Raw genomic sequence first — 21,149 nt, 5'->3', positions numbered from 1 at the left:
ATTTACAGAAAATGATGTGTCATTCCCCAGGCCGGAAAAATGCTCCTCTACACTATCATTTTTAAGTATGATTTTTTTCTCCAGATCTTGTCTAGCTAGAAACCTACATGAATTAAATAGAAACTGCAAACGTGGGGGCATATTTATGGAGGTTTGACTCAGGACAGCGCTGCAAGTCACCCTGCTGCACTGCCCCGGGTCAAAGTGAAAGGGCCAGAAATGCGCCGTGTCTATGGCATACAGCGGAATCCTGGCCTTTTCCCCTGCACTGGTGCCCTTTCGGCCGCCTAGAGCCAACGCAGGCATACATGCACCACAGTGCAAGGGTGCCTATGTTGCAAGCAGTATTTTGTGCAGGGGCACCTTCCTGCACAAAAACAATCCTGGGAGGCTTTTTCCTCTTTCTATGTGTCCTGCAGAATTCAGCACACATAGAAAGAAGAAAAAACGAGGAGAAATAAAGTTATTTTTACTCGTTGCGCCTCCTCCAGGAAGGCGCAAGGTTTTGGCACGTCCCCAGGTTTACATGGTCTTGTAAATTTGGGAAAGCGTCAAAATCCATGGGTGTTGCTTGGGAACACCCAACACAATGTCCATGGAATGCATCCTAGCGCAGAGTACGGCAATGGAGCGATTTGCAATGCCTTGCCTTACTCCATATCTATGGGGCCATTCAAAGCCACGCAGAGTGCCTTTGCATGGCCTCATAAATATTATTTAGTGGTTTGCGCCACCATTGGATCCCAAAAATGACACAATGACAGCGCAAGGGACTCGTAAATATGCCCCTTGAAATGTAGTGTTAAAAAAGAGAATGCCCTAAGTAACAGAAAAGCAATTGATTTTCTTACAGTGTTGCAGGGATTCTGCTTATACACAGAACTATGCGTAGAACCCCAGGACCTCAGTGAATTGTGGTGTACCAGAAACTCACCTCAGAACCCAGAACCCAGTATCCGGCTAGCATAAGTGTCCCATTCGTTATCCGAGATTTAGCTCGGCGGTCCCAATGAAAAGACAACCCAGAACAAGCGACTCAGTATACTCTCAGTAATGGTGGGAATCGGAAATACCTGTTCGTATATTATTCTCACATCAGTCCACAACAATAATCAACAGAGACACGGTGAAAATAAAAAGAGTTTATTTTTATAGACCACGTGTCCTAAGATGCAGTACTTTGGCTAATACAAGCAGACAAATGATTAAAATCAAAACCATCAACATCGTTACAATTCCATAGAATATAAAAGGGGTGATCATGTTATAATGACAGTGGATACTACCACCTTCCCTTTACTAAGAAGCTAATATTATTGTTAGACTAACAGAAGGTCTCTTAGGCTTGAATAGGGGACCCCATACCTCAAAGATCAGCTTAGTGAAATCACATCACAGGAGCATCAGGAGTCTTCTCGCAGGAAGGCTCGTCTTCGGTCTGAATAATAAACATGATGTCTGTGATATTAAAAGCACCAACTTTCAGGTATTTGCAGCTGCTCGTGTGTTATGACTAAATAGTGGGTCGATCAACCTAGAGTGGAAAACATGCATTGTCTAACAACTCAGACTGTTTGTCACATCGTGTGCAGACCAAGGTCGCTGCGCAGAGCTCGGGATGGTAACAACAGATTGCTCTCGTGTGAGGCAAAACTCGAGTCAGCAGTTTGTTTAAGCAATAACATGTGAACGCAGTGTCGTGTGCAAAAGCAGCAAGATGGCTTTCTAACCTCTAACGTGGTTATGTTAACTTAACAATGTATGTACGTATTAAGGGAGTCCTTACTACATGCCCCCTTGATCGAAGCACTACTTAGTATGCAAGAAAAGAGAGAACGCAGAGTTCAAGCGCGACAGAGCAGAACAAGGCGTATCCAATTTAAAAAACAATGGTCAGTTCAGGCAAAGTCCGAGTATAAAAAAACCAAAAGTGGAAAGAAAAAACAAAAAACCTCAAACGTGCAGTGGGGGGTGAAAAAATGAAAAAACGCCCCACCGGGCAGAAGTGCAGACGCACAGGGACTGTTCAAGACACGTGAGGAAAACACAGTGGACGATAGTTCACTCAATCCATGAAAGTATATGCAGCATATCTGGCCACTGCTTCCAGCAGAAAATCATTGGCACGGCCACTGAAGGTTTCAGCCATCCAGTTAATCAAAGAAAAGGAACATACATGTTCTTCCATTAGCGGAGCCTCTAGCACCATCAGAGGGCAACCAGCGTGTACTTCCAAATAACTCATATCCAAGAAGTCATATGCCGCTCTCGCGATGTCCCAATTACCCAGGATACCATGCGCCGCACCGCAGGCCATAATCCGAACACCAGAACAGGCGGACTCGTGAGACACGAAGGGCCTCATCAGTCGATCATAATCCGGGTCCGGAGACACCATGTTGGTTAAGCACAAATCCATAGGCCATTCAAAGGGACAATCTAGGCAGTGGAAGACAGGTTGCACGCAGGTGAAGTAGGAATACCGGAAGGATAATCCATATGCCAGGCTCAAAGTCGCCAACGGCAGGACACCATAGTAGTCAAGCATCCTGTCACGAAGAAGCTGCAGACGGGACAGGCTGTCGTGTGGCACAGAAAGAGCAGCCATTCCGCAAGATGAAAAGTAAAAGTAGCACACCTGCCACTAGCGCCAGAATTAAAGAGACACCTCCAAAGACGCTCGAGAAAATAGAATGAAAAAATGCCGGAATCACACCAAAAATAGTTTGGAAAGAGGTCACGAGGCCCGAGCCCACAAGTTTAAAAAAATGAGCCAGGCCAGTCGAGGACGAGGCATTGAAAATTGTTTGGATCAAAGCTCCAAAATGCAGGGGGAGGTCAGTATTCAAAAGCGCCTGTACCTCAGTGCGCGTATTTGCTACGTGAAGGACAAATGTTTCCCGGGAGGAAGTCAATGGCACCTCCTTTTGGGACAATAGCGCTCTTATTCTGCTCATCTTGTTGAACTCTGCTTTCAAGGTTGGAATCGAAGGCCAGATGGAAGCATCCAGCCTCCCATGCGGGGGAGGAAACAGAACGTTATTGCAGCAGACAACCCTCTGCGATACCGTTACTATATATGGGATCCCCACTAACATCCCGCAGCAAGCTTCATTATTTAAAATTAAATAACTACCGTTTGCAAGCAGCGTGAAAGATGGCATAATCACTGGTACCGGGATACCTTTGAGGACGCAGGCCAAATTCGGGGCGTGTACATTACAAGCTCCGTGCAACTGAATGTGCCTACATACAACAGAATGATCAGGTGACGTTGTACATTCTTCACGCTTCAGATAAACCTCAGTACCGTCCCTTGTACATCTATACGTAAAGGGGAGGGACCAGACTTCATGTATGAAAGAGGTACCCAGCTGTTCATATCTACCCAGAGCATAGTGTTTCATACAAGAGGTAAACTTAAAAAGTGCGAACGGGAGAGTTATCAGTCCGTGTAAGAGCCACACAGCTGAATCTACTTCCGCTACAGAGAAAGGCAACGGCTCCAACCCCTCAATATGTAGCAAGGAACATGAAGCATCTTTCATGGACATGAACTGCTGTTTGTCAGTAAGGTCAAAGGGTAGAAATAACGATGTTGTATTCAGATAGTCCCAAGGGACCTTCCCTGCCTTCAATGTTTGTAATGTCCATGCAAACTGCATAACAGAACGCAACTGGTTCTGACCACGACACAATACAGACACATCACCATGCACAATATCAACAACCGAAGAAACAACATCATCCAATGTACAAACTCGAGAAGAAAGAGTGCCAACGCCGCCATCAACAACCGCCAACATCCCTTCCATATTAGCCCGGTCAATAGCTCTCAATCGTGAAGCCGCCTCAACCTGCGACAGTCTCCACACCTCGTTGCAAACAGCACACGCCCATCCCCCGGATACGCCACCCACAGGACCCCCAACAAAATCATTCAAATCCACCCTGTCATGTAATTTTGACAAATGAACCTTGACAGACGCCAAGGTGGAATGTCGCAGCCAGGACTGACACAATCTCCCCACAGAGTATGCAGTCACCGTATGCGACGACCCAAACCGTGGGTCCACGCGTTCCCGAGCACACCCCGGCTCCAGTCCCAGAAAACGACGCTGACAGGTATCAGAACTGCTTTGCCAAATTAACCATCCCTCATTACTACATTTCGAAATATTGAAAGATGAATTAGAAACTAATGACTGCAAAGCAGGAAGGGACAGATCTGTGTGGCCACCCCAACCCGGGCAAGCGCCCAGATCCGGCACAGAAGGCGAATCTAGTCTCCTAGAAGCGGCCAATCCGAAACAGGTGGCCCGGAAGACGGCCGAATCCAAAAACAACACATGACTCCGTACTAGACAGGCACGGTGCAAAGCCTCAGCTCCCCGAACCCGCCACGGCCCGGAACCCCAAACCGACTCAAGATCAACAGCAGCCCTCCACAGACCACAACCTTTGACTGACAACTCATCCACAAAGGACCTAGAACAAAGCAACTTGGTGTGTGTCAGTCCAACCCCGGATGCAGACTCAGGCCCAACTCCAAAATAAAAGGCTGCCGGGGCCGAAACACTGAAATCAGTAAAATAAGTAAACTTATCAACTAATGTATGTGAACTACCAAACGAGGGGGTGGGACAGTGTTCCCATTGGGTAAAATTTACAAAATTTCTAAATGTATTCGCTTTATGCAGGAAGTGATTGCCATAATGTTGAAAACAATACTGTTCTGCATAATTAGCCGCATTTTCATACAAATCCTCAGCATCAAAAGCGGCATAATATTTCAAATCTGAAAACAGTGCCTCAATGGCGTGTACATCCCAATCATCAGAACGTATGTTCTGTTTAACTACATCACCCATAGAAACACGAAATACATTAGGCACATTAATGACCTCTGTAGGCCCATGAATTTGAAATTTAACTGCATCCCATGCGATTCCATCCATGACGGGCCAGGCAGTAATATTCACAAAAGTCTGGTCCCTTTTCATGATGTGGGACGAGGAGTGGGGGGCCAAAGTTCTATTGATAAGTCTAATTGTCGATCTCTCTTTGAGATAGTGGCCATCCACCAAACGGAAAAAAACTATAACAAATCCAATGGACATAAACAAAAAAATACTGAAAAGCAGCAACCAGATGTAGGTCCAAGGGGCTATCAAAAAATGTCTCTTAAACCAGCTTACAAAAACAGCAATGTTCGATGGGGGAGTTGAGGGCAAAGAGTTAGTGTCAAAGGAGAAACGGGACTGGCCAAGTGCCGTAGACTGCAAAACAGGCGAGGGTCCACGTGCAGGACAAGCATACTCAGTTTCTCCGGGCAAACCACCAGCCGGTGGTATCAGCAAGGGATCAGCAACTGAATGCATCTCGATGGCAACACCAGACAAGGTGCTAGAAGCAGGAACCAACATTGAATTTCTTTGCATTGTCCGGCATGAAACCGCCGGAGTCACACCAAGAAGCATCGGCCACTCGCTGAAGCCCGACACCGTCAACAGAGATGCACCCGCCCTCCTTGCGACCAGGAAGTGGAGGCAAAATGACTGCTCCTGCACCCTGCACTCCAAGCACTGGAACCAGTGCACGACAAGAGGGGCCGAACTCCTTCTTGTTCTCCACCTTCTCACGGACCAGATCTCCAACTCGGGGTAGCCAGCCGACTACCGGAATCTGAACCTCAGCTTCAGATGTGGAGGGCAAATGTTCTTTCGAAAGAGAGTCTCTGGCTTCTTGTAGAGTCTGCAAAACAGCACAGTGATCATCTACGTGAAAGGGTGCGGTCGACGCCGCAATGTCTAGACCATCAAGGTCTGGAACAAACATTCTGATTCCGAAGAGCATCATGTACGGGGTCCGCCCACCCAGAGACCTTCTAGGGAGATTATTAAGTGCACGTTGGACGTTATACAAATGGGCTAGCCAGTTCCGGCCTGTGCCTAAAACACGTGCTGTCAATGATTGCTTTAAGTCACGGTTCATTCGCTCCACCACACTATTACCCTCAGGTCGGTAGGGGGACGAAAATTTGACTAGGACCCCCAAATTTCTCATAGCCTCCTTGTAAGCCTTTGAGGCGAACGCAGGGCCCTGATCAGAATGGAAGGTACCACACGCAAAAGTTCCCACAAAGACACGCAAATCCCTGATGACAGTCCGCGAGTCAGCACTCCTTTGTGGCCATACCCAAAGAAAACGTGTGCACGAATCCACTGCAACCAAGATATACTTGTACGCAGTATCAGAAGAAAAAGGACCGCAGTGATCTAAATAAACACAACCAAATGGCTTATTAGAGATGTACAGCTGTGTCTGTGGTGGGCGCGCAACAGTAGAAGGTTTAATCTGTTGGCAAATGTCACAATCAAGAACATATGCGCGCGCTTGTTTATATAAACCAAACCACCAGTAACGTTGTTGTAGCAGAGATATTGTAGCTGACACACCGGCGTGGGCTGACGCCAACCCCTTGTGCGCAGCTAGGATCAGTGCTGGTCTGCAGTCCGCGTTGGGAATAATTCTGTCACCAACGTCGTTAATCCTCACTAATGGGACGTTATCAGGACTTAAATGATAAATATAACGAGAGGGAAAACCCTTCGGGTAATCACCTCCCTTCTCTGTAGCAGCAATAGCTGCCAAGATGTCATCATCAATCTTACTTTTGGATCTTGTAACTGCTGCCACTAAGTATGTAGCCACTGCTGTTTTCGCTGCCTCGTCAGCTAAGCTGTTGCCGACAGCATGGACACCAAGTCGTTGGTGACCAAGAGTGTGAATAACACTCACGAGAGGGAGACGTTCTTTAAAGTCTGCCACTCGAACCCAAAGCGTTTTATGCTTAATTGTGCTACCTTTCGTGTCTCGATAATCATTCTGAGACCAGAAGTGTAAATTGTCATTGTAGGACTGGACACAGTAGAAGGAGTCACTCACTATAAGAGTAGTGACTCGGGGATCAGCAAACTCCAGTGCAAGCACTAGCGCCCGAAGCTCCGCTAATTGCGCAGTACAATCATCCAATGACTGCGTATGCACTGCATCAGATTGGAATTCACCATTTACGAATGTACCTACGACAATTGCGCAAGCCGCTGAATAAGCGTGCTTTGATCCAATTGCGGGCTGCGCAGACCCGTCAGTGTATATGACACAATGGTATTCTTCGAGCGGGCGCAAAGACAGAGGTGCCGGATGAACGAATTCATACTGCAAGTACTCTTGAGTCTGTAATGATGCATCAAAGATGTAAGTGACATCTGGCGACGTCAGTGTTGTGGCCCATTGTATCCACCGTGGATGCAAAGCTTTAGAATTTGGTACACTTGCCTTAGTCACTGCCTCTAAGGCAGGATATGGTGTTACAACCAGAATCTGTTTCCCATGCGACAGTGCGCGTTCCTTGAGGATCGCCATCTGCACAGCAGTCAGAACCTTTTCGACCGTGGAAAAACGTAATTCAGCAGAGGTGTACAAGTGGGATTTGTATGCAATGGGGACTGTATCGCCCTCATTAAACGTCAAATACGTGAACCCCACGGCGCCTGGCACTATTCGTATTACCAGGTTAGTGCGGTTATCACGTGTCAGCAAGTATTGTGAAGCAAGAAGGTCAGCCTGTAAAGACTGTAAAATTGCAGAGTGTTCTAGCTGCCAGCTAGACTTCGAAAACAAAGGTTGTACCAAGGCGTAAAGCGGCTTGATACGCTGGGCATAATCAGGAATGTACGTACGGCCGAAATTCAGAAAGCCCAGCAGAGATTGTAATTTCTTCAGTGTCGTAGGAGCACTTAAGCGTGCACACTTCTTCAGAAAGTGGGGGGCTAACCCCTTACCTTCATTGTTGAGCTCATAGCCCAAAAACAACACCGTATATTCTGCGATGTGAGACTTCGCAAAATTGAATTTGTAGCCATAGTCAGCAAAACTCACGATAATATTGTCGACTCAAGACAGATGTGGCATCAGCTCATCATCCGTAAGATAGATATCGTCAACATAGGAGTATGCGTCGGGGTCTATTCTTTCTAAGAGAGAAACCACGCGAGCAGAAAAGACGCCAGGGCTATTTTTGTAACCCATGGCTAATCTTGTAAACTGTTTTTGTTTGCCGCCCGAAGTAAACGCCGTCCACTGGCTACTCAGTGTGGACAGGTTGTGGCTAAAAAAGCCATTGGAAATGTCAAGTGTCGTTTTAAACCTTTTACGCACGAGACTGTCGACCAAAGCCGAGCTATGTGTATTTTGTACCGCGCAGGTCCGGCAATGGGAGTTTAGGTGCCGGTAATCCAAAACTAAACGGTACGAGCCGTCAGGCTTCGTTACAGTGAATAAAGGGTTATTCATAGGGGACACACATGTTTCAATAACACCCTGATTTTCCAATTGTTCAAGGATTGCCGCGACGTGGGGTCTAGCTTCACGACGCATGGGATATTGAGGTTGAGGCTGGGGCATAGACCGCAATGGAATCTCATGGCAGGGGGACAATCGGTCCCATCCCACCTGAGTACGATACACCGCCGGCGCAAGCGCAAGTGCCCACTCCCCAGCATACACTTCAGCTTGGTCCTTAGGCACCGTGTGCGCAAAGGACGGGAGGATTACTTCCTCCCCTCTAGGAGCCTCTAAAATGAACGCCGGAGGCCAATCTGCCTCCGCTAGGAGGATATCATAGGTGGTGGTCAGATTATCCCAAAAAATCCCTTTTATTGTACGTTGTATGTCACCCTCAATTAATAAGACTATTTCATAAAGTCTGTCAGGGGGAGCCACTCTGGTGTCAGCTGTTTCAACAGTAACCGATATATCAGTTGCTGTCACCGCCAGAAATGGACGCAGAGCTTGACGGACTATGGTAATTTCCGCTGCGCTGTCCAGTAGCGTCAGCGCCCATGTCCGGTTCCGAAGCTGTGTCCGCACTATCTGAGGCATACCTTGCCGTCAGAGCCGCCACTTTCTTCTTCTGTCGTGCAAATTCGTCCTGCTTGCCTTTACCCTCAGTCTGTCGGGGTTGGTCACGCTGTTGTGGAGCACCCCGACCTTTGCCGCCGCCTCCGCCACCGGACTGTGTAGCCGATGTTTCCTGTGAAGAACGAGGAGAGCGCTGTTCAGAAACCTGAAATCTATCAGGAGACTTTATAGTAGCATGATCGCGCAGATCATAAGTGCGTTCACTACTTGACTGTACGGGAGAGGCAGGCCGAGAGCCCTGTTTCTGTTGCTGCTGCTTTCCCTGTTGTTTAAACCGCCAATTTTGTTTTGGAAAACTTGGTCGGTCGTCCTTACCAGAGGTTTCTGCCTTACCCTGCTGTTTTAGATCGGGATTTTTGATTACAGGCTTAACTCCTAAAGAGCTACGACCCAAATCCCGGTATGCTTCTGCGATTATTTTCGCAAATTCCTGCGGTTTGTCCTCTTCAGCAACTCGCTTCAGTTCATTACGAACCTGGAAATGCAAAGCATCACCCTTAAGGTTTCCCATTATCATGGTAGCCACCAGGTCAAATTGTCCGAGGAGCCGCATCCCTAATTCTATCGCAGACTCCGCACCATGGTTCTCTTGAACTCGTTTGATAACGGAGGGCAGCTGCAACATAGACGGAGTGCCAAAGCACTGCGCGTACGTCGCTGCAAAGACCTTGCCCCAATTTACACAATCATCTATGTGGGGGACCAAGTCTTTAGGCAAACTAATGGTGAGGATCCTGTGTTTCTCCACAGGAGATGTATTCGGGTATACCGCCTCTATTTGGTCAAATTTTTCAGCAAGCCAAAAGGGGAAATCATCCCTAGTTTGGGGGCGCTTGCCCATAACAGAATTAACCATAACAGGACTAATGACCACCGCGTGGTGATCAGTAGGCTGCCCCGCAACAGCAGGTGCCCCCGCCTGCACATTGCGCGACACGTACTGCACTAACGCCCTATACACCGTAATTAGGGCAGTGTGCAGTACACGCAACTCAGCCACCGTCACCGTGAGGTAACGGGGATGAGGCGTAAATCCGGCTAGTACCGGCCAAGTGGCCCCTGCAATTGATAAAGGGCCCATTCTTGGCGGTATAACCACATGGGGAAGGGCGCCATTAAACCAAATAAGATGCTGCCAAGCAGATATTGGTATTTCTTGTGTCCTATACGGCGTATAGTTCGCTGGCACGGCAGCGGCAGTGTAAGAATGAAAGGTATTATCATCCTCACTTACCGCCGGAATCGTCACCCAAGAGTAGAACAACTCATAGGGATGAGCCGCATCGGCTCCCACCACAAAGATGACGTTCATGCCAGTGTCCGGCACCCCATACTGCGTCAAATGACGTTTCAGAGCTGCACGGCTATGCGCCGCAATATCTACTGCCATAAGGACAAGCTATACTCAAATTAATCAGTAGCACAAGGGTTCAATAACCTTTTTAATGATCAAGCTTGAAGGAACCTATATCAATAGACCTAGGTAGGTTTAAATCCGTCAGACTTGTTATCCGGAAACAAGAATGAGGGTGTTGTGGACAAATACAAGCACTACTAAGGCGTTTCAACTCATAGACCAAACGTTGGGTGCGCCATGTTGCAGGGATTCTGCTTATACACAGAACTATGCGTAGAACCCCAGGACCTCAGTGAATTGTGGTGTACCAGAAACTCACCTCAGAACCCAGAACCCAGTATCCGGCTAGCATAAGTGTCCCATTCGTTATCCGAGATTTAGCTCGGCGGTCCCAATGAAAAGACAACCCAGAACAAGCGACTCAGTATACTCTCAGTAATGGTGGGAATCGGAAATACCTGTTCGTATATTATTCTCACATCAGTCCACAACAATAATCAACAGAGACACGGTGAAAATAAAAAGAGTTTATTTTTATAGACCACGTGTCCTAAGATGCAGTACTTTGGCTAATACAAGCAGACAAATGATTAAAATCAAAACCATCAACATCGTTACAATTCCATAGAATATAAAAGGGGTGATCATGTTATAATGACAGTGGATACTACCACCTTCCCTTTACTAAGAAGCTAATATTATTATTAGACTAACAGAAGGTCTCTTAGGCTTGAATAGGGGACCCCATACCTCAAAGATCAGCTTAGTGAAATCACATCACAGGAGCATCAGGAGTCTTCTCGCAGGAAGGCTCGTCTTCGGTCTGAATAATAAACATGATGTCTGTGATATTAAAAGCACCAACTTTCAGGTATTTGCAGCTGCTCGTGTGTTATGACTAAATAGTGGGTCGATCAACCTAGAGTGGAAAACATGCATTGTCTAACAACTCAGACTGTTTGTCACATCGTGTGCAGACCAAGGTCGCTGCGCAGAGCTCGGGATGGTAACAACAGATTGCTCTCGTGTGAGGCAAAACTCGAGTCAGCAGTTTGTTTAAGCAATAACATGTGAACGCAGTGTCGTGTGCAAAAGCAGCAAGATGGCTTTCTAACCTCTAACGTGGTTATGTTAACTTAACAATGTATGTACGTATTAAGGGAGTCCTTACTACAACAGCACACTTGATCTCCTATATATTCATATTTTCAAGGAGGGTGACCAACGAAAATTTTCATTTGTCACCATACTCTATGCTCTTAAATAGCGATAGATCTGATATTAGTTGAAAACATTTATTAAACTTTTCCCAAGCAAAACGTTTAATGGATTCTGGGGCAGATTTATGTTTCCTGGCGCATCCCTGCAAATCAGCAGGGATGCGCCAGGAAAGATGCGTCACACAAGTTTACCCTTGCGCCACCACAGATGCGCCGCATTTACAATGCAGCGCATCATGGCGCAAGGATAAACAGATGCGTGACGCATCTGATGGCATATGGGCGGCGCATTGCTGGAGTCGTTTCGCAAGCACGACGCAACTCCAGCAATGCTTAGGGGCTGCCCATACCGAACATGCTGCGTAATGCCTTACGCCTGCTACAAGCAGGCGCAGGGTTTTGACGCAGCAGCGTCGGGAAAGTGACTCAGTGAAATCTTGTAGATTTCAGCGTCACTTTTCCGAGGCTTTTTCCAAGGGAACGCCCACCCTGCATACATTATACCCGACGCAGGTTTAATGTAGCGCAGGGCTTTACAACGTGCCGCATCTCCCTAGATGCGCCACATTGTAAATAAGGCACAACATGGCGCATGGTTTACGCTGCCGCTGCGTCACAGAAGTGACGCTATGGCGGCGTAAATGTCTAGCAAGGAGCTTGTAAATCTGCCCCTATGTTTCTATGGTTGGTTGTAGTGGAAAATAAAATAAACTCTTTTCTTCACTCCAAACCGGTCGCTTCCAGAGCAGTGACAGACCAGATAGATCCATGCCAGATTTTCAGGCATCCCAATGACTATGAGAATGAGTTTAATTTAGAATCTTGAGGGCCAATTCACAAAGACAGTACTCTTCGCCTACTCTTAAATAACCCAAGACATTTAAACGGGAATATTCACGGAATGTATATACACAATTAGTGCAAATAGAAAACACAGTGTCCTCTTTGCACTTATTATGAAACGGAGTTGGACATTTCATGAGGGTATTAATGAGTGTGTGAAATAGTGCTCCTGGGAGGTATTACTTAACCCATTCATAAATTCCTGTGAGAATTGGCCTCTTTGCATGTAACTACATCTTATGTTGATAATCTACAGCTCTGCCATCGATCCGTATCAACCAGTCCTATCTTAGACAACCATACTCTCAACAAACTGGCTGGGTGTAAATTGTAAGGTTATTTTGTCCAACTGACATGCTTGCAGGCAACATCTTTTCTAATCATCTCAGCGAGTGAACCTATAAGAGACGCCAATACATCACATGTAGTAGCTACATCTTTAGTTATAAGTTGGAATGGAATCCTTTTTAAACAACCTTTTATTTAAGCCATTTCAATGCCATGTTTCTTTCTTAAAATCACATCAGATTAAATTCTGGTGGAATGTGTAAGTACGTTAAAGATGTAGGGACGATGGAGTATGAATCAACATTTTGAGGGGCCCCAATAGACAGAAATCCTTAGAGACTCCAACATATGTAGTTTACTACATAGAATAGTCATAATTTATAAGTAGTTGGCTAATTTACTAATATTTCCCTTGTGAACATGCATACTTTACACATGTAATAAATTAGCCTCGGAAGATCGGGACATCTTTAAAGAATGTTGACTTATGCTCGTTGTTCTAACCCTACACATGCTTTTTCTTTCCATTGTACTTACAACAGCTGTATAGCTTTCGAACATTTGTTGAGTTTTACCTCTTCTTTTCGTGTATTGGTGCATGGCGTATTTTTTATTTTGTGAGCTCCCCCTTTACACCCTGTCTGTGTTGTTTGTTCAGAGTTTGGTGCCATAGCTCATACTTACTGCAGGCACTTATACCTGATTCAGTCAACTTGCGTGGCTCTGCGTGGCATAGTATATCTGGAGTAGCGCAAGGCAATGCAAATTGCTATCTTGCGTTACTCTGCCCTGGGAAGGCCTTCCATGTGTGGACTTAGGTGTTCCCATCCATACACCCATCTTTTTTCGGCACATTTACTAACACTAGTAAACCTGGGAATGAGTTGAAATGGAATGCCTTCCCATGGAAGGCGTAATGAGGAGAAATATGTTTATTTCTCTTTGTTTTTTCTCTTTCTAAGTGCACTGCATTCCAGCTATGTTAGACTTGGCCCTTTTTGCAGGGTCATCCCTAAACTTTTTGCCTTCCTCCTGGTATTTTGTTTGACCTGGTGTTGGTAGTTTTAGGACTCTGGGCACTTTATCACTGCTGTCCAGTGTTAAAGTGCATGTGCCATCTATGGTAAACTGGGTAAGATTGGTCTACACCTGTTTGGCGAATTAAATTACCCATCAGTCCCTTATAAAGTGGTATCTCATAAACCCGGGGCCAGTAATTTAAATGCTACTGGTGGGCTTGCAGCGCTGTTTGAGCCACCCACCAAAGTAGCCTTTCAAACCTGTCTCAGACCTCTGCCATTGCAGGACCTGTGTGCATACTTTACTGCCACAATGACATGGCACATAAAGTGGCTGCCACGTCCATGACTCCCCTTTGACTACATATCAGTCACCTTTAAGGTAGGCCCTAGCTAGCCCCATGGGCATGGTGCACTGTAGGTAAAAGGTAGGACATGTGCCTTAACTGTGTGGCATGCCCTGGTAGTGACAAACAACCATTTTGGTTTCTCACTACTGTGAGGCTACTCTCTCATAGGAATGTATTGGGGATTCCCTGATGTGTAATTCAGTGGTATTTCCTGACATGAGAGGAGTAGCAAGATCAAGTTTGGTATGTTTGGAATAGGTGTAATAAATGCTGCGTAATGGTGTTCGCAGAATTATTTTCACTATTTTAGAAATGCCAATTTTAGAAGTGGGCATTTCTGTGTGCTATGTGTCTTAGTGCCTGCCTGTTGTGTACTGCATGTCTGGCTCTGGATGACAGGGGCTGGGGAGGTACAGTGGCTCCAGAGGGGGTGGGTGATTCAGCGGTAGGCTGAATAGGCCTGATCTGCATTTGGAGTAGTGGGAGGAGTAGCATCTGGACCTGAATAGGACTGTGCCTGCCTTCCTCAATGCTGGCTGTAAAGAAGTTCTTAAGTGCCCTCCAAAGCTGGTTTGCACTGGGCTTAGTCCTGTGCCATGGGGAAGAACAAAGACACTGACTAGTATAAGTATTGGGGCTGTGACCCCATGAAAGTTGGTACCTGCTTGGAACTGTGAAGAGAGGACTGCTGGGTGCCAGGAGGGACCGCCACGAAGGAATTACCTCCTGCTGGAGAACCCTGTGAGCTGGCCTGCCTGGGCCCAGCTCTGTCCTGTACAAGCGCATGGTGAGCCCTCTTTTATCCTGCTGCCCAAGGAGTGGGCTGATTTAGAGAGGAGCACTTTGTGCCCTGCAGCGTGGGCAGCGCCACCCTCTCCTGTGTGACCTGAGCCCCAGGTGTGGGCTCACACTGCCCCAAAGCGTGAGGAACGTTTTTATGAGCTTTGCGCTCAAAAACGCTGTGCAAGGAAGCCAGCGCCATCCCGGAGTTCTGCTGGGAAGGAATCCCGGCGCGGGATTCCTCTGTGTTGCCTGGTTGTGGTTGGAGCTTTGACACAAGGAAGCCTGATTGTGGGCGGGGCTTGCTGAAAGGAGAGAGCTCAGAACGGAAGACAGGCACCCCTGAGCCTGGTTGGGGGTAGAGCCGATGGAGGCTTCGCTCCGTACTCTGCCGGCCGCACCAAGAGCTTGCTGAGCTTCGGCGGGTTGCCATAGCAACGAGGGTCTGTGAGCCGAGACCTCGGGTGGAAGTCAGTCAGAGGACGCCTGGCAGTGGCAGAGTCCCACAAGCAGGATTGCGTCAGGAGCCTCGTGAAGGCTCCGTGCTTGGGGGAAGCAGCACTCCCCCTCTGTCAGCCCGTAAACGAACAGAGAGTCCACAGTGCCGTGGCCATTGAGAGGCCACACAACAGCTTCTTGGGACCTGACTCTCCGGAGTGAGAGTGAGTCCGGCCATTGGGAGGAATTGCCTACGCATGGGAGACCAAGTGAGGTCTTCCCACCCTCGAGGGCATTGCGCTACCTGTCGGTATCAGTGCCGCCCCCGAGTTATTTTGAAATCCTCCCAGCTTATGGAGCCTGGGGACATTGTTTGCAGCTGCACCGCCAGATCGTGGGCAGCTCCGAGAAGGATGCAAGTATTGGCCTAAGCCTCTAAAAAGGGGCATTGCGATAGAGGCTCAGGACAGAGCCCCTACGGACACAACTGCGCTGCTTGATGGCCGCCCCTATGTTTAGGTGGGGCCAAATGTGATTAGGTGATGTGGTGTAGGGATCACCTATTGTGCAGTTTGTGCCTAAGAGGGGCCAGGATGTCTGCACCCCTTACAAGTGTTTACTAGGGGGGCACTGATGATGGTGGGCATGATGTGTTGCAATGATGTACTGCACTACTGCTGATTATGTTTTGCATAACATGCTATACTAGGAAGTGCTATGATGGTCATGCCTCATGATTTATGCATAATATGTTTATGCTAAGTGCCCTATTGCCAGTAGCTACTGGTTGTTTACACTAACTGTGATATGATGGTTATGACAGTGGCCCGATTGGCCCTGTAGTGTATATAATTCCCTGTAAAAGTCATACCAAGTGCCAGGTGGCACCGTGTATCTTTGTGATTATGTTTTAATGTGTTTTATGAGTAATACAAAGGCTATTTTTGATATACCTTTGTGGAGTTTCTTTTGTGGTGTGCCTAGTGTGTTGCTGCTGTGTGTGTGTGTTGCGCAAACGCTTTACACATTGCCTCTGGGATACGCCTGACTGCTCTGCCAAGCTACCAAGGGGGTGAGCAGGGGTTATCTTCAGCGTGTAACTCTGTTGCCCTGACGAGAGTGGTGGTTTCTGCCTGGCTTAGGCGCAAGCCCTAGCCAACCAGAAATCCCATTTCTAACAGGCTGTATCACAGGCACCCTTGCACCATTGTGGATTCAAATCCAGTAAGTCACTGTTATGACGTAGCAACAAAAGCTGTTACTCTCTATTGCTATGTCATAAAGGATTTGCAGGCCTCTCTAGGAGCCTGTCAGAGTAGCATTGGAAAACAGGGACCACAGCTTCTGAGCGAGAGGGCACACAGTGGTGGGGATTTGTAACGGGCTAGATGTTGTTTTTTCATATACTGGATACTGAAGAGAGGTTGTGTTATGCATGGCTCCCCCATTTAACCTCTGCCCCTGGTAGTAGCTGAAAGCGGGGAAGATGATTTTGAGGGACATATATAACATAAAATAATGGATGGGCAAATTATGGGGATGTTTTTTACCTTGGGGTTCTGAGTGACATCGTAGACTACACAAGCTTAATTTTTGTTGTCTATTTGATGTCATTCAGAACCCCTTGGCCAAAAACCTCCCCACAATTCCCTCTACCTTTCTATAATTCTATAGGTTACTTATGGGCCTCTATAATTTACACTGGATTCTCAATGTGGTAGCTCACTGCTATGATGTAGCAACATTTGGTAACAAAATTCATTACCCTCTGTTGCTACGTCATACATGCTTTCCACGTCAGGCTTATGGAGCTCTCTGAGAGCCTGTCAATGCAGCAGTGCTTGTCTGCTTTGACTGAAAGCAGAAAGCTCAGCTCCAGGAGCGGGAAGGTAAGTGGGAAGGTGGTGGGGATTGGATGAGAATGGCAGGTTAGTTATTTTATTTTTCACATTTGGTTCAGGGAGGGCAGGTCATGTTATATGTGGTTGCCCCATTGCTCCTCTGCCCTGAGCAGCAGTTGAAAGAAGGAGCAGATGATATTGGGGGACATACATAACATTAAAATGTAGATGGGTAGAAACTGAATTACACAGATGTGTTTCACCTTGGGATTTTGAGTGACATCATACAGAAATTGAGCTGGGCTCTGGTTGTCTATTTGATTTCAAAACATCCCATTTATTCACTATTACCCATCTATAATTCTATATGTTATGAACGGCTGTCATAGAGAGCCTCTATCATTTTCTTCAGTTTTTAAATCTTGTATCTCACTGCTATTACGCAATAACAGTTGATAACAAAACTTGTTACCCACTGTTGCTACTTTGCTCTCTGACAGCCTATCAGCACAGCTCTGCTTTTCTGACTTGCATGAAAGCTGCAGTAGGGGGGAGGAGGTTAGATGAAGGGGTGGGGGTTGGTCAAGGATGACAAGTAAGGTGTTTTACCTTTTGGAAAAGGGATATAAACAGAGGCCATGCTATGTATGGTTCCCTGTTATTCCTCTGCCACTGTGTAGCAGTTGAAAGCGTGGACAGGTGATTTTGGAGGCAATACATAACATAAAACTATGGATAGACAAAAAGCAAATATTACAGGGATGTTTTTAACCTTGGGGTATGAGTGACCTCGTTCTGAGCGATGCGGTTTGCTCTCACTGTCTATTTCATGGCCCTCAGAACCCCTTCCCCAATTAAAAACATCCCCATATTTCACTGTCCCTAATCTAAAATTCTATATTTTATGCATGGCTTCCAATAGAAGCCTCTATCATTTACACCAGATAATAAATCTGGTAACTCACTTCTATGACATAGTAACTGTTGATAACTAAACACATTACCCACTGTTGCTACATCATAAAGGCCCTACAGGCTCGGCTGAAAGCACTCTCTAAGATCCTGTCAGTGCAGCACTTCTTGTCTGGTTTGAAAGCAGAAAGTATAGCTGTAGGAGGGGAAAGTAAGGCAGGGTAGGTGGTGGGAGTTGGGCAAGGATGGCAGGTAGCTTTTTTTGCACATTTGTCTCAGGGAAGAGAAGCCATGTTATTCATGGCTTCCTATTACTCCTCTGCCCCGGTGTAGCTGTTGAAAGCAGGGATAGATTATTTTGGGGACCATATATCACATAAAATTATAGATGGGTAAAAAGTGAGTTACATGGATGTTTTTTACCTTGGAGCTCTTAGTGGCTCTTGTGATCTATTTGATGTCACTCGGAACCCCTCGGTGGAAAACATCCTCGTATTTCACTGTTACCCATTTATAAATCTATGTTATTCATGACATTGTGGTCGAGTTTGTTCCCGGCTGAAAGGTGTGCCAGCACTGTAGTTCATTTCACGAACAGCATAACAAAACACAGAAGTCACGCATCCTATAACCACACTTGCTCATGATCTGGAAAGTCCTTTCGCCATGTCGAGGATGGCATGCTCACAATCAAGTAATGGATTCCAACAGAAAGATACTCGAAAGGCCTGATCGATCATTGTGTTCTATAATTCTTGTATTTGATTTTTCAGGTGGTTGACTTTTGTAACGAAAGCAATCATGACCAGGAAGCTCCACACATGCAAAACAAAAGGTGCAACTACCAAAGCACGTGGGAAGTCATCAAGGGATCAAAAGATTACCAAGTCACTGCTCCCATGAGCGGCACAAATCTTCCTCCGCCTCCTTCATTTATAGTTCTGCAGGCCGGAGAGCCAGTGATCTGCCTTGTGCTTGATGTCTCAGGATACATGAACCTGGTAAAGACATATTCTCTTAATTTTGTGTTAATCTTGTGTTTTAGAGTGTTGGTGTTTTACTTAAAATGAAATAATATGCGTTAGTTGCTTTCACTGCTCATCAATCAGAGACTCAAAACACTCACAGTGCAAACGTGGATAAAGAAAACAACGTTGTTCATCAACAATGTACGTACATCGCTTACTTTTCTTCATATTTATATTTTTGGAAGGTTCTCCAAAGATTCTCTTTTCTTCACACATTCTGAAGCTAAAAGTTGTTACATATTGCTCTTCTTATATTTTGGTGCAGAAACTATTTTTACTTCTACAATAAAATAAGATAACACCACTAACAATAATCATCATCATCATCATCACAATAAAATAAACAAATACATTAAAAATAACAGACTGCTATAATTGTCTCCATGTCGGAAAGCAGTGATGAACTTTCAGAGAAAAGCAAATCAGAACGAACAGCTGAATCTTTTTTTTTATCCATTACATTGTTGAAAATGTAGTTGCTCTTCTGTTCAATGAACTACTTCTTTCAGCTGCCTGCTGGCTCTCACAAGAGGTATTGTGACCTTACAGCACAACCAGAATAACCTACTAGACTATATTAGCAGTGTCATTTTCATTTAACTGGTTATTCTAAACGTCACAAATAGTCTGCGATAAAAGAATTAGGAGTGTTTTTTTGTAGTCATACATGTATAATTGCAAGTAAAAATGATCAGATAATCTAATAGTAAGACTAATACTACTGCTATAAATACTACGACAACTACTGCACATTTATTGTTATTGTTATTATTATTATCATTATTATTAGTATTATTATTTGTATTATCATTATCATTATTATTGTTATTAATATTATTATGATTGTTTTTTTTATTTTTCTAGTCCACCCTTGTATTTTACATTGCACTGTTCATGTTTATTTACTCAGGGAAACCGTATAATCCGAATGCGCCAGGCCGCAGAGATATTTCTGCTACAGATTGTTCCCCTGGGCGCTCGTGTTGGTATTGTCACATTTGGCGACGAGGCAGAAATCCGAGCACCCCTAACTCTTCTAAGCAATGAAAGTATCCGGAAGCAACTGGTGTCATTTCTGCCAGCCATGGCCAATGGAGGGTCAAGTATCTGCAAAGGACTGTTGTCAGCATTGCAGGTGAGGTATGTCATTGTGTTTTTTCACTGAAACCTCACCCAATGGAGGAAGTCTAATGGTGTAATGAACTGGGGGATAGATACAATGGAGCCCCCTTGACTTCGACGCCAGTGACATCGTCATCCCTTCACATTGTAAAACCTTTACATGACATACCCAAACCTAGACTACCATGATCTCAACACTGCTCTAGTGCCCAATTGCTAATACGAGATTTAGTATAGTAGATTAGCCACGTCAAGGACATGACAGTCTTGCTTTCATCCTCATCGATATCATCGCCTTGACTAAAATCGAATATTGAAATAACTGGATACTTATTTATACTGCCACTGGATGTACCCAAAATGTATTGCTCCCAATGTGATGCCTTTTAGCAGTACACAGTAATGTTGCAGAAGTCTTTCATCTGTGCGAGACAATTGTTTGTCAAGATTGTTCATGACTCAAACTAGTACATTTTGGAGTATCAGGTTTAAGTATAAAAGTTAATTGGGAAGCTAAATGGAAGCTGCAAGGTAGTGGGTGCTGAGACTCCTTGGACAGCCATCGTAATTTCGACTACATCTTTCTTTAGATGTTGTGACGCTTGACTTATCATATCAGAAATCCTTTAACCCATTGACAGAAATGAAACTTGCAAAAAACAATTTCTGCAAAACATACAGGCATGTGCTGGAACCTACCTGATGGGAAATACGGTATATTTTTTGGTAGGTGGTATAGTGGGAGGAAGCCTCACATGGTGGGAAACTTAGATGCCTCCGGTGCAGACCAGACAAGTATGACCCCCATCACGTGTTTGGGGAAATATTGTGTTCCTTCCCAGGGTGGTTGCATGCATATTTTATTAGGCATAGTGGGAAACACCAAGAGTAGGCAAACAGAAAAAATATAAAGGACATATCGACATAACTCCACCAGGAAGGCAACTATAACGTCACTTTAATGTT

At 45.7% G+C, this 21,149-nt stretch overlaps 1 protein-coding gene across 2 annotated transcripts in view; it reads left to right on the top strand.

Annotated features, from left to right (window-relative positions):
* LOC146834595 (calcium-activated chloride channel regulator 1-like) overlaps positions 1-21,149 on the top strand; it is a 328,733-nt gene that overhangs the window by 114,394 nt on the left and 193,190 nt on the right. For both annotated transcript variants that reach the window (XM_085602048.1, XM_085602049.1), the window contains 2 exons: positions 18,807-19,034; positions 19,972-20,196. In XM_085602048.1, the coding sequence (XP_085458174.1) occupies positions 18,807-19,034; positions 19,972-20,196 (453 nt within the window). The remainder of the gene's footprint in view (positions 1-18,806; positions 19,035-19,971; positions 20,197-21,149) is intronic.

Source organism: Triturus cristatus, chromosome 4_2, assembly GCF_964204655.1.
Source record: "Triturus cristatus chromosome 4_2, aTriCri1.1, whole genome shotgun sequence".
NCBI lineage: Eukaryota > Metazoa > Chordata > Amphibia > Caudata > Salamandridae > Triturus > Triturus cristatus.
The sequence above is the reverse complement of the archived record's forward strand: the minus strand, read 5'-3'. Positions and strand labels throughout refer to the sequence as shown.